The following is a 12397-nucleotide window of genomic DNA, read 5'->3' on the forward strand; positions in this document are numbered from 1 at the left end:
TATTGGTATATGGTTGCATATGATAAATTGTGCCTTTTTAAGTGAATATTAAATAAGAATATACTTGAAATGACATTAAATTAAATGTCTTAATTTGGGTTCATAAGCACAGCTTTTCAATGTGTTGGTTTGGATTTTGATTACAAAGTCTATAGAGTAGAAAAATCGGTGAGTGTTTTATATTCAGATATGTTCACCTTATATGTAAGCCAACAGCCTTTTAGATCTGACTGATACTTAACAATACCAAGTGCTCTGAGCCAACTTCTGAGCTGAGTCTAACACTGGCTACAAAATGCCATGAAAACATCTGTAATTTAGACAAAGATTCTTAATTCAGAAAAGCTCCTAATCTTTTATCTCCTTCATACTAAGCCGATTTAGGTGCACATGCACACGACACACATACACACACAACTAGTGCTTTCTTTTCCTTCTCTTTTGTCTGACATTAATACCATAGCCTAGTAAGGAATTGGTGTAAAATAATTATTTCAAAAGTGAAGCACCCTCACTGTTTATCTATACAACAAATTCAGGCTGTCTGGATGGCTATATTATTTTTAATGTGATGATCATAAGCCATTTTTAAGAACATAAATGGGCACTGGAACATCTGGAAGGCACAAAGGTAACAGATACGATTGCCTTCCCCTCAGCCCTGTAGCAACCCAGCCGTCATTGTCAGACCAGCGCCCTCCCTCAAGCTCCACTCCACACACTGAGTTTTACTGACTTGCACAACTCAAATTTGGGTTTTGTTATCACATCTCTTAGGAACACGCTTAAGTCTCATTACTTCATGAGCAGTCAGCCAACAAGAGCCCAATTGTAGACATAGATCAGCTACTCAGGATAGTCTGACTTCTGCTTCAATCATTTAATGTAATGGGGAGAAGAGAGAGTGATTTGGTAAAGTTTGGGGTATGGAAAAAGAGACACGTTAATAAATATAATGCAGTACTTAAACGCATGGGAGGGTTTAAGAAAAGTTTGATTTATTGCATTGATATTATCTTCTTATTTTTCCTTAACCCATTTTCTTGTGTATCTTCCTGTTAAAGCTTTTGTGAGTAAATATTTCACTCCATAATATTTGAAGAAAAGGCAGTATGATAGAATAACTTGGGGAAGAAGAAGGAAAAGTAGGACCATGTGGGTAGTGATTTGAATTAGCAATTAAGTGAATTCCTGGTCTGCTGTCTGAAGCACAGAGATAGGAAGGGTCAAGGTCGGACTTTGTTGATTTTGGTAAAGTTATCCATGGCGTTCATCAGTGAAAGTGTAGCTGGCCAGCAGTGTATTTATACCTCATTTTTGTTTCCTTAAATCTAATGCAGGTGACCTGAAAGTTCAGATTACTGCTCTCTTACATCATTTTCAAATATCTAAATCTCACAGAGACAGACATTGTTCAAAGTGAACTAAATGTTATTGTGTGTGAATAGTTCCTTTGCTTTGTAAACTTAATTTCTTGACTTATATTTAATACTTCTATTCTTGAGACATTTCTTTACCTCCAACTATTATTTCTAATCAACACAAACATTCATAGCATTTTTCTGGATTTGTGTCTCACAAATTTCTCCTTCCCTGTCCATTTCTGATATCCTTTAGGAGGCCAGCATCCTCATTTTGTAGTTAGGCAAGTAGATGAGTATTTGTGTGATTGTCTAGAAGCCTTGTTCTCAGATTCCCGGCATCTACTGAGAGACCTAAGGGGTATCATTTAGCTCCCTAAGTTTCCATATTACCAAGTCAAAAGGTAAAGCTACCCTCATCCCAGCTTTATCCTAGGTTTTCTGAAGATTTAGCAAGAAAGGGAAAGTAACTGATGCTTTTAAACTGTGAATCGTGAGGATTAGAAGTATTATCATTATACATTGCTATTTCAGAGTTTATTGTGTTTTCATGTCTTTTTATTTTCAAGGTCAAAACAGTCAATGAAAGGAGACATTTTATAAGCAACTATATCAGCAATCTACACTGAAGGCTGTTTTGTATTCACTTCCGTTCCAATATATAGAAAATGCTACGTAGTTGCTTAATGGACATAAACACGTGCTTGCATTTGGCCCTCAAGTCACTCAGAGTGTAAGCCCTCCTTCTACAAATGTCAGTGGCTAAACAGACACCAGTCTGCTGAGATCCCAGGGAAAATGAATCTCCCGATTGAGATGGAATCTGAGGAGTCTTGTAACTGTGACCTTTGTGCTACTGCACCCTTAGAGATATGGTAGTTCTTTCGAGGGATGGAAAAACAGTATTTGTTTTATTATAATTGTTTAAAATTAGCCCAGTAGTATTTGAATTGTAAAACAGTATGAGGAGCTGGTTACTTAGTATGTATGTATTTGTACACATTGCTTCGATCTAAATTATTCCTATCTGGTTTTTCTAAGCAGTTTAGCCAGTAGCATACAGAAAGCTAGTGGTTCACTTGCAAATTAGCAGAAATCAATTACACTAGGAAACCAGAGTTGTAATCTAGTTCAAAGTGCTGCTCAATTTAATATAACTATGACTAAAAATGAAAAAAAAAGCGTGTGTTCAGGTATGGTGAAAATTGCATTTGTGTTAGACAAGTGTACATAATATCCACAGATAATTTTCAAAACTTGTTAATTAGGAAATTCCTATTTTAGTTCAGGCATTTTTCTACCTTTTATTATATTGCTCTAGAATTAGAACTCTATTTAGAACAAAGGTCTTCTGAGTTAGCTTTTTGAAACACTCCAGATCAAATGAATTTATTGAAGATTACATTTCTCTTCATAGCCCCTGGAGTATTTACAAAATCCATAATCTTTTTGGTATGAGTCTTTGGGAAGTATACATAAGGTTAGAAGATTCAATAATTAATACTTAGTTATCTTGTAGTATACTGTTAGCATTCTTCAGTGGCAATCAACAGAAATTGGCCATCAGTAATGGGGAGAAAAGAAATTTGTTGAAATAATTGAGGATGGCTCACAGAATGAAAAGTTGAATAGCCAATCTTCAGAAAAGACATAAGGTTTGTCTGTAAATACGAGCAGCAAGAGTGAGCAGCCCTCCAGGACATGGCAGGGGACGAACCCATGCCGATTCTTTCCTCATGGCCCTTGGCTTAAGGATCACATTTCTTGGAAAATGTTTTGGCCTGTCTTAAAACATGTGCCCGTGGCTTACCAGGAAGTTCTGGGCATCTTTATGGTGCATGCCACCAAGATTGCATGAGATTGGGAAGGGAAGGTTTGAATAATGGAGTTGCTGTTATGAGACGGGGTGAGGATGCGAACCATGGCATTACAAAGTAGTGAGCTTAGTGATTTATTCTGAACTAATTTACTTCTCATGACAATCCTGTAAGGCAGCATTATCATTCTTTTGTTATAAACAAACGTATCTTCAGTCACACAGCTGGAAAACAGGGTTTTAGGATTCTAGCAAGTTCTGAATCAAAACCTGTTCCTTGTGTTAGTGCACACACACATGCACACACACCAAGTTCTTAAGAGATGAAGGTTTCAACTCAAATGATTCAGCCACTTCTATTGTTTACATTTGTCCCTGTTTATTACTTTATCTTTTGCCATTTGGGGAAGAGCAGTGATGCATTTCTGTTCATTCAGACCACTCACCTGCATGTTTTATTTGTGAGCACCGAAAGGCATATTGATAGCTGGGCAAGAAGAATGCTACTTGTGAATGTAAATAAGAGCATGTTCCTTGACCTCCATAACTTATCAAACAGCAGCAATGATGGCAAGGGGCTTTTATTGGGGAATTTGTCTGATGGTAGATGGGCAGAGCCCTGGGGATATACAGATGTGCACAGTGTGGCCCCGACAATCTGGTTATCTAGTGTAGAAGTGATCATACACAAAACTTACAAAAAACTCAGTGTTCAATCCAGAAATGAGAAATCATCTTGTACAACTTTTGCATTTTGCAGGAAAAAAGGGAAGAGTACAGAGGTAAATGGAAAGCACAACTTAGTACAGTAGTTTAGTACAGGGTCATAAATACTGTGCTTTAATGCCTAGTCTGCGGTTCATGGTGATATAACACAAGGATCATGTAGTGAGGCCCACAAATCATACATTCTGCAGGTTTTCTTAAAAAGTCATGATTTATCAGTTGTTTTCAGTTTAGGTGGGTTTTTTCTTTTTTTTTTTAGTTTATATGAGTTGAATTGAAAGCAAGAGGCTGGCAAGATGTAGCAAACAGGCAGATCCAACTATGTGTCTTCCTGCTGTTCACTACTTCAAATGTTGGAGAATTTTAGCAACAGCCTGCATTCTTTATGCAAACCAAGAAGGGCCAGTTTTGAATTATATTTATTGTGTTTTTAATACTGAAAAGCTTAATGAATTAAAGATTTTTCTTTAATGAAAAATGAACTTAGAGATTTTACTTTGACTAAGAATTGTTCAATGTTTTTTTTTTTTGCCTCACCAATATGCTGTAGGTACACCCTTGGTTTCCCTGTCCTAATTGCCCTAATTTTTGGTTTAATCCTGGAGAAATTACAGTTACAAAAATAAGCAATGATGAGTGGGATAATGTAGGACAATGGCTAAGGTCAGACACTTAAAAAAGTTTAAAGATCTCTGTTTTAGTTCCCTCACTTCACTGATTAATAATTTTGAGCTGTGGGATTAAGTGACTGGTTGTTCCTACAGGTAGTCTGCAAGCCTCGCACTAACAGCCCAGGGTCGCTTGACTTCTAATCCCAGAGTCCTTTTTTCACATCACACCATACTGCATTATTTGCTGTATTTCCTCAAATTATTACTGGTGTGAATTGAAAGAAACTTGATATTTTGGAGGGGGTGGGGGTGGTTGACTGAGGGTAAAGATACCTCTGAAAAACAAGGGATTCTGCCTTGACAAAAATGAAGAGGTGTTAATTTTTAGGATTTAATCTTCCTGCTTTCTGATACCACTCTTGGTCTTGCTTCCTAAAACTATGAACCATTTTCTTCAAAATGATGTACAGCAAGGCTGTGTCCCTTGAGTTTTCATCCCAGATAAATCAGCCACGTTCTGCACCATTTGCTCTAATTCAAAGGCAAAGCTCCAGACCCTGTGGCCTGGGAGTCTCCAGTTTAAGGCAGGAGTGCAATTCTCCCAGATGGCAGGGCAGTCTCAGGTGTGAGGGCTCCAGAGGTGTCCAAAATTGGGGGGGGGGTGAGTTGGAGGAGAGACAACCCCTTGGTGCCTGCACCACATCCGGGAGCCATGGAGAGGCCCTGAGGATATGACTGCTGATGTGACTGGAAAGGCTTGCTGCTTTAATACTAGAGGAATGTCTTGGAGGAACCGTAAACTGAAATAGTTGGAAAGGAGGAAAAAAAGAGGACAGGAGGAGCAATATGAGTAAAGGCACAGGAATGGAGATGCACGTGACCTTCTCATTCATCAGGTAACTCATCAGTTTGACTGGCTAGGGTTTTCAGTGGGAGAGCAATGGAAAAAATGAAAAGCAGAGTAAGAATTGTTGGTGACAGACAGAAAGCTCATTATGGGTGGTAATGTGATACATACTGGGAGGGAGGTTCAGATGACTTGGTTCTGAATCTTGGCTCCATGACGCAACTGTGAGACTTTAGAGTCTGATTCTAAAATACAGCAGTAGTGCCTGCTTGTCTTGGCTAGAAATCATGCTTGGCTAGTAGCAATGAAGCTTAACACTTTGACTTACTAAGTTGAAGTCTGGAGCCTGTCACTCAAGGACTGATGATTTGGCCGTGTGATGCCATCAAGGGCTGTGGTGGCTTATACCAAGCGCTTATCACTTCGTAGGTACAAGATGGGCTTTGGATCTCTTCCCGTTGTGTTCATGTCCCAGTTGAGATAGAGGGCAAGGGAAAAACTCAAATCCCTGCTGAATTAGCAGCTCTCTCTTGTCCCTTATGGAGTTAATGATGCCCAACCCAACAGCTTTTGCATCTAATCGGCTAAACCTTAGATATAAGGACATTGCTTCTCCAAGGGAAGCTAGCCAGTAGTTTTCCAGCTGGACACATGGCCGCATCTAAGAAAAGCAGGGTTCTATTAGCAAGAATCAAGGGCAAATGGATGTTAGGCATGCAAATGGGAGTCTGTCACCCATGTCCTTACAGAGTCATCTGAGGATTAGGAGAAAAATGTAAACTGTGTTTTAAATACTCAAATGTTCTGAAAATGGACAGGTTCAGAAGAAAGGATAGTTTGGGGGAAGGTCACCGAGTCTGCTTTTAGAACACTGAGCCGGAGCTGAAGGTGTTGCAAGTATGCGGCATGGTTTACATATCTCAGGGAAAGAACCGAGACAGGAAGTTGAGATTTTGAGCTGCCTGCCTCATAAATGGACAAGGCAGAAGCTTTAACTGCTGTTGCTGCGAAAATGTGGACATGGTCTAATGGGTCCCTCTAGCATACAGAGGAGGAGACCAGGAATTTTAGGCTACATTATGCATAAACTAGAGGGATCGCTGTGGGTCCACATACCACGAACCACCTCAAGAGATGCACTGAAGTTAACTTTGGTTCATGATTAGAGAAACACCAGTCCTCTTCCTGTTCAGCCTCTGATTGACTCAGGCAGTCCCACATCTCAGTCCCTAGGCCAGGGGACCCAGAACCACAGAGTCTTGCTCCCCCAAACTCCCTTAGGGCCTCTTCTCCTTTAGCCTTCAGCTGTCCCAGACACTAAGCCGGAGACATTTTACACCTTCCATTCTAAAATGTGCCTATATTTTCTTTATTTCTCTTGGTTAAGGGATTGTTTTTCTCAGGTAACTATATACAGTAGCTAATGCCTCAGACATTAAACTATTCAGTTTTTGGCATGTCCGTAGGGGGCTAGTAGAAACTAGGGAACTGCTTTAACACTGGGGGACCCCAAGTCCTTGTGATTAGGAAACATAATAACCACCCAGCCTGTTCTGGACAATTTGTCTACTGCTTGCCTCGCTGAGGTCTTCCTTCTCTTCTCAAGCCAATACCTTCATTCTCTCCCGCCATCTGCCCTCACTTCCTTCTTCATACAACAGGAGAGCAATTTGTTGGTTTCCTCCTAAGTACTTATTATAGGTTGCTATTTTTAAAAACAGTTGTTGAATGTACTGTATTTCCTGAAATGGAGTGTCAAATGCAGGTGCTCAAGGATAATTGCCGGCTGCATGAATGAGGGGGAGACATAAGACTAGGATATGAGAATAATTGACATATGACCAAATGTGTATACGTGAAGCTGCACTATTTAGTGAGATCTAAGTGAAAACTGTAACTGTTAAAAAAGATTCACAATGTATAAATGGAAGCTGAAGAGTTTATGATTTAGAAATGATTCATATTTGAATAGAAACTTGGGTGTACTTTCTTCTTCAAATCATATAGAGACCGAGGGTGGTAACTACATCCCTAAGAGACGAGGGATTTTTCTGTGAGTGAATAGAAGTGGGAGACAGTTAACATACTAAACGAACTTTCAAGTTTAGCGCCCTTCATTCTAATGGTGGGACCTTTGAGACTATTGATAACAGATGTAAATGTTTTAGTCATTAAGTTTAGCTTGCGGGGAATGACATGAACTCACTTAGATACATGTCAAGTTCAAGGCCTATTTGCTTTGTAAGTCTGTACAACTCTATTTTTTAAGTATGCAACCATTATCATAGTGATTTGAAAAAGTGAACAATCCAGGCTTTTCATATTGGCTTAGTTGATGCATGAGTGCATGAGTATTACGGTCCTATTGTCAAACTTTATATGATTCTATTACTATTCCATAAGATATACATATATAAGTGTATGGGTGTTTGTGTATTTACTTAAATACACATATACACATGCAGTAATGGCACATAATATTTGACTAATGCAACATTTCAGAGAAGAAAACCTCTGTAATTGAAAATTAGAATCTATTTGTAACAAAGAGAAGTACACAGTGGATTTGATAATACAGAGGCCAAAGATAACACAAGTGGAGGAAAAAGTTTTCAGTATAAAATAACTTGCTTTTGATTCAAATAAAGCTCTACAGAGGGAAAGTGCTTAACTCCAAGAAAAACATTCTTGAAGGATCAGAGCGGAGGGGAAGGACAGCATAAGCAGAACAGTTTGATTTTGATATGAATAAAGATACTTCACTCTAATAAAAAAGTGACAGGAGAAGGTATGGGGAAACTCAAGGAAGATTTGGTTTGCTTCTCATATCCCGTGTTGCACAGATTCAGGAGTTGGGCATACATTTTTACTGCCATTGCCTTTTTCAAACTAATTTTCTTTTTCCTTCAAAACTCTCTTTTGTGGAATGCATCATCAGATTTACTCAGAATCTTCCATATTGCTTTGAAACCACCAAATATACAGAAATCACACTGATTCATTGAGCATTTCAGTACCCGCATCACTGTGTTCCTTCCCAGCATTATTCCTGGCATGATGATTAGAGACTAATTTAGCTACCCCTGTGCCCCATTGAACGTGTTGGCCTCTCACTTTCTGGGAGTTGTTGACTCTGGGGACCTGTTCCTCTGTCCCAATTTAGTCAGAGATGCTTAGGAAATTACCCTTGGCTCATCAGCTCTCATATGTACACAGCTTTTGAAATCTACCTCAAACATCTCACTCTGTGTCTACCACCTCCCTCTCCAGCAATTCTGCCTCCTTATAAAGACCTGCAATCCCTTGATGCTACCAGAATCTTCTCGGTGTCAATCTGCCTTCCCTATTTTCTCAGTTATCTTACTGACATACATCTGTGTCCTTCATTATTACCACTCCTGTATGTATGCCTCTGTATTCCTGTTCTTCTGTTGCCCCTGACTGGTTAAACCCAGCCCTCTGCTTTTTATGCATTTCAAACACATGGATGAGAAGAGAACAAGACAGATAAACTGGATGACTGGTTTCACTTTAATGAACATTAACCTCACAGGGCAATCCACAATGCTTAGCTATTCCATTATACTTTCTGTTCCTTCTAGAAAAATGATTCTCTCTCCTCCCAAACCACCTCTCCTTCCTGCTCTTTCAGCTGATGACCTTGTCACAATCAAGAAAATAAAACCATTGAAAAATAACTTCCTAATATTCTCAACACTTAAATACCTGTTGCTGCACAAAGAGAATAATGTTTGTTGATTTATGGTTAATTTCATTTCTAATGTTTTCTGATGCCTTCTATTTCCCTTTTATAGTTCTTACCTTTTGTAATACTACAGAGTAGAAGTAGATGATTCTATTAAATAGTAGTGGTTGGAAAACTATGGAAACATAAAATATTTTCTTAAATTGGGTGTGTGTTTATCTGTTTGTTCTTGTATTGGCTTTTAAGTGAGAGTCCTTATTCCCCCAGCTAGAAAGACAGTGAAGGGTGTTTGAAGATAGTCATTAGGCAGGGGTGGGTGAATTTTGTGTATGGTACAAATAATAGCATAATGGAATAACAATGCAAATGGAGCAGTAATGTTTCATTAATATTTGGATAGCAGATATTGTGAGAAAAGGTGTTACACACCAAAATACTCATATATTCCTAGGGGTTCTACTGTGGAGCCCCAGTTAAGACTCCTGAGTGAAAGATACAAAAAAGAAAAGAAAAAGAGTTCAGCTCAGGCTGGTGTTATCAAGATAAAAGATGCTACTAAGTATATGTAAATGGACCAGATGTCTACATATCGTTGATTTCAGAGGGATCTATAACCACGGTAGGGCTGCTAAACCTATTATATATAGTTTTTAGGAGTCAACATCGTAATACAGTGAATTTGAAGTGTGCAATGGCATATTCGAATCCACTGTGAAGATTGTACCATGGTGTTTATTTTGTACTGTTGGACAGAAAAAGAAATTACTGAGTTATGAACCAACTATATCCTGCAAGTTTTAAACTAAATATTTATGCTACTAATCTGACAGATTGTGAAGTCAGCAGGATTTGGTGATTGGCCATGCTATTAGTGAAATTAATTTAATAAATTATAATCAAACACAAATGTTGAAGTTTTTGTTTTTTGGGGTTTTTTTTTAATGTTCAATTAGGTATTCAATTGACAGAAACACAGACTTGGAGAGATACTTCAATATTGACGCCAACAGTGGAGTTATTACAACTGCCAAATCTTTGGATCGAGAGACAAACGCTGTTCATAACATCACAGTCCTTGCAATGGAGAGCCGTAAGTCGTAAGGTTTAACGCTAAGTCAGGATGGAGGACACTGAGAATGGAGAACAGGTTGTCAGGAAGCTATAATTACAACTTGAATTACATTAGGTGCTTATTTAAATTGAAATTTAAATCAAAAGATTTTGACGGTCTCTGATGCCACGTTGTGAAATATATTCACTAACTTTATCTGCTAATCTTAAAAAGTTAGTGAAAAGAGATTACTATAGTATAATAGGCCTGAACTACCTTCAGAGGGCTTCTTGTTGTTTTGTGGTCATATTTCATAAGATGCATTTATGTTGATATGGAGCTGGTCAAATAGGTTTGAAAAAAATAGGAAATTGATCTCTAACCAAGATATCCAGATTTGCATATTCTGATATTCAACTAATTTTAGTCCCTGATAAGCATTGAACAATGCATAATTATATTTTATGCATATTATATACATATAGTATATAGTAGATGTACATATACAATACATATATGATATATATGAATATTTATTTATACAGATATGTGCTCTGGCATAAAAAAATATTGAAATTCATATTTTACTGGTCATTCTTTCAATGATTTTCTTATCAGGAACTAAACCCACATACACACACATAGACACACTTACGACACTAGTTGGATCAGATTTCCTGTTAAAAATCTGCAGTGTTAATCCAGATTTCATTTGAAAATTGGTCATTTCCTTATTAGAATTGTGCTTTAGAGAGGCAAACTTTTTTTATTGTAATTGCTTTTAAGACCAGTTTTGTGAGTAAAAATGACAATGGAATAACAGCTTTATTCTTAGGTTAAATTATGAAATGTTACTTAAACAGTAAAACATTCTCCTCTCTATTAGAGAATCCATCACAAGTTGGAAGAGGCTATGTGGCCATCACTATCCTTGACATCAATGATAACCCCCCTGAATTTGCCATGGACTATGAGACCACCGTCTGTGAAAATGCCCAGCCTGGGCAGGTGAGAGAATTCATAACACCACACTCCTAGTTTTTTATGATTTCTTTAAAAATATCCAGCAGCCGTTGTCCTTGATATTCTGCCAACTTTAAGATAAAATATATTCAGCCTGTCTAAGCAAAACTCACACTTTGATGTGCAGCATAAACTAATGTTAAAGGGACTTCCAAGTTCTGGTTTAATTGGGATGATGAAAATTTCTCAGGATGAAAAGCTGAACATTATAAAAGCCATGGTAAATGATTAAGGGCTTGGACTCCTTTGAGGAGAAATATAGCGTATTAAGTTTGACTGGGCTGTTTCCAACATTATACAGTGGGCCTTAAGAACCTTGAAGTTCCGAGAATTAAGTGTAGTTTCATCGTAGGTTTGTTTGTTCGACTCATTTTTATTGTTCCGTGTCTAGTGATGTTCAGTCTCATAATCAGTTGGTACAACTTATTTCTGAAGTTCATGGAACTAAATTCAAACATAAATTTTGAAAGGGACATGATTTGTTTTCAGAGTGGGTTCATGTAAGTACATCTGATCCTTTCCCCAGAAGGATCATTCGAGAAGATGGCATCATAACATGTAAAATTGCTCTGTCCTGCCTCAGAACACGTCGCAGAGCACACCGACATGCTATCTTGTTTTACATTCTCTACCCCTAGGTCATCCAGAAGATCAGTGCTATCGATAAAGATGAGCCTTCCAATGGACACCAGTTTTATTTCAGTTTAACAACTGATGCAGCGAATAACCACAACTTTTCATTGAAAGATAACAAAGGTAAGGTATTACTATTGTCGCCGGTGGAAGCACAGACTCTCTAAACAAGTCCTTTTTCTTGCTCGGGAATGCTGATTATGGACTTTTAAAAATACCAGCAAGGACATTAATTAAAGGGCAATGAGCCCCTCAAGTAATTTTTATCTATGGATTTGCTGTCATGAAGAAGCAGCTGCTACTTAAATCACTTTCAGCCTAAATCCAAATACGGGGGAAGTCAGATCCATCTCTGCTGGGCTTTTCTTCTAGACATTTGCCTCTTTATTTGAATACTAAGCTCTTTATCCAAATTACCTAATTGGTTGAAGGTCAGCTAATGCCTTAATAAGGACTGTACTACATAGGTATGACTTGAAACATTAAGAAAATAATTGGACTTCATACAGTTCAACCTAAACAACTTTTAAATATTTTCAATGCCAACATGTTATTTTATTAAAAATAAAATTCATTTTATTTAATAAAATAAATAATATAAAGTAATATAAAGGGAAGAACAT

At 37.8% G+C, this 12397-nt stretch overlaps 1 protein-coding gene across 2 annotated transcripts in view; it reads left to right on the forward strand.

Annotated features, from left to right (window-relative positions):
- CDH7 (cadherin 7) overlaps positions 1-12397 on the forward strand; it is a 124882-nt gene that overhangs the window by 89218 nt on the left and 23267 nt on the right. For both annotated transcript variants that reach the window (XM_036876771.2, XM_036876768.2), the window contains exons 8-10: positions 10021-10157; positions 11005-11126; positions 11780-11897. In XM_036876771.2, the coding sequence (XP_036732666.2) occupies positions 10021-10157; positions 11005-11126; positions 11780-11897 (377 nt within the window). The remainder of the gene's footprint in view (positions 1-10020; positions 10158-11004; positions 11127-11779; positions 11898-12397) is intronic.

Source organism: Manis pentadactyla, chromosome 6, assembly GCF_030020395.1.
Source record: "Manis pentadactyla isolate mManPen7 chromosome 6, mManPen7.hap1, whole genome shotgun sequence".
In the NCBI taxonomy this organism is placed as follows: domain Eukaryota; kingdom Metazoa; phylum Chordata; class Mammalia; order Pholidota; family Manidae; genus Manis; species Manis pentadactyla.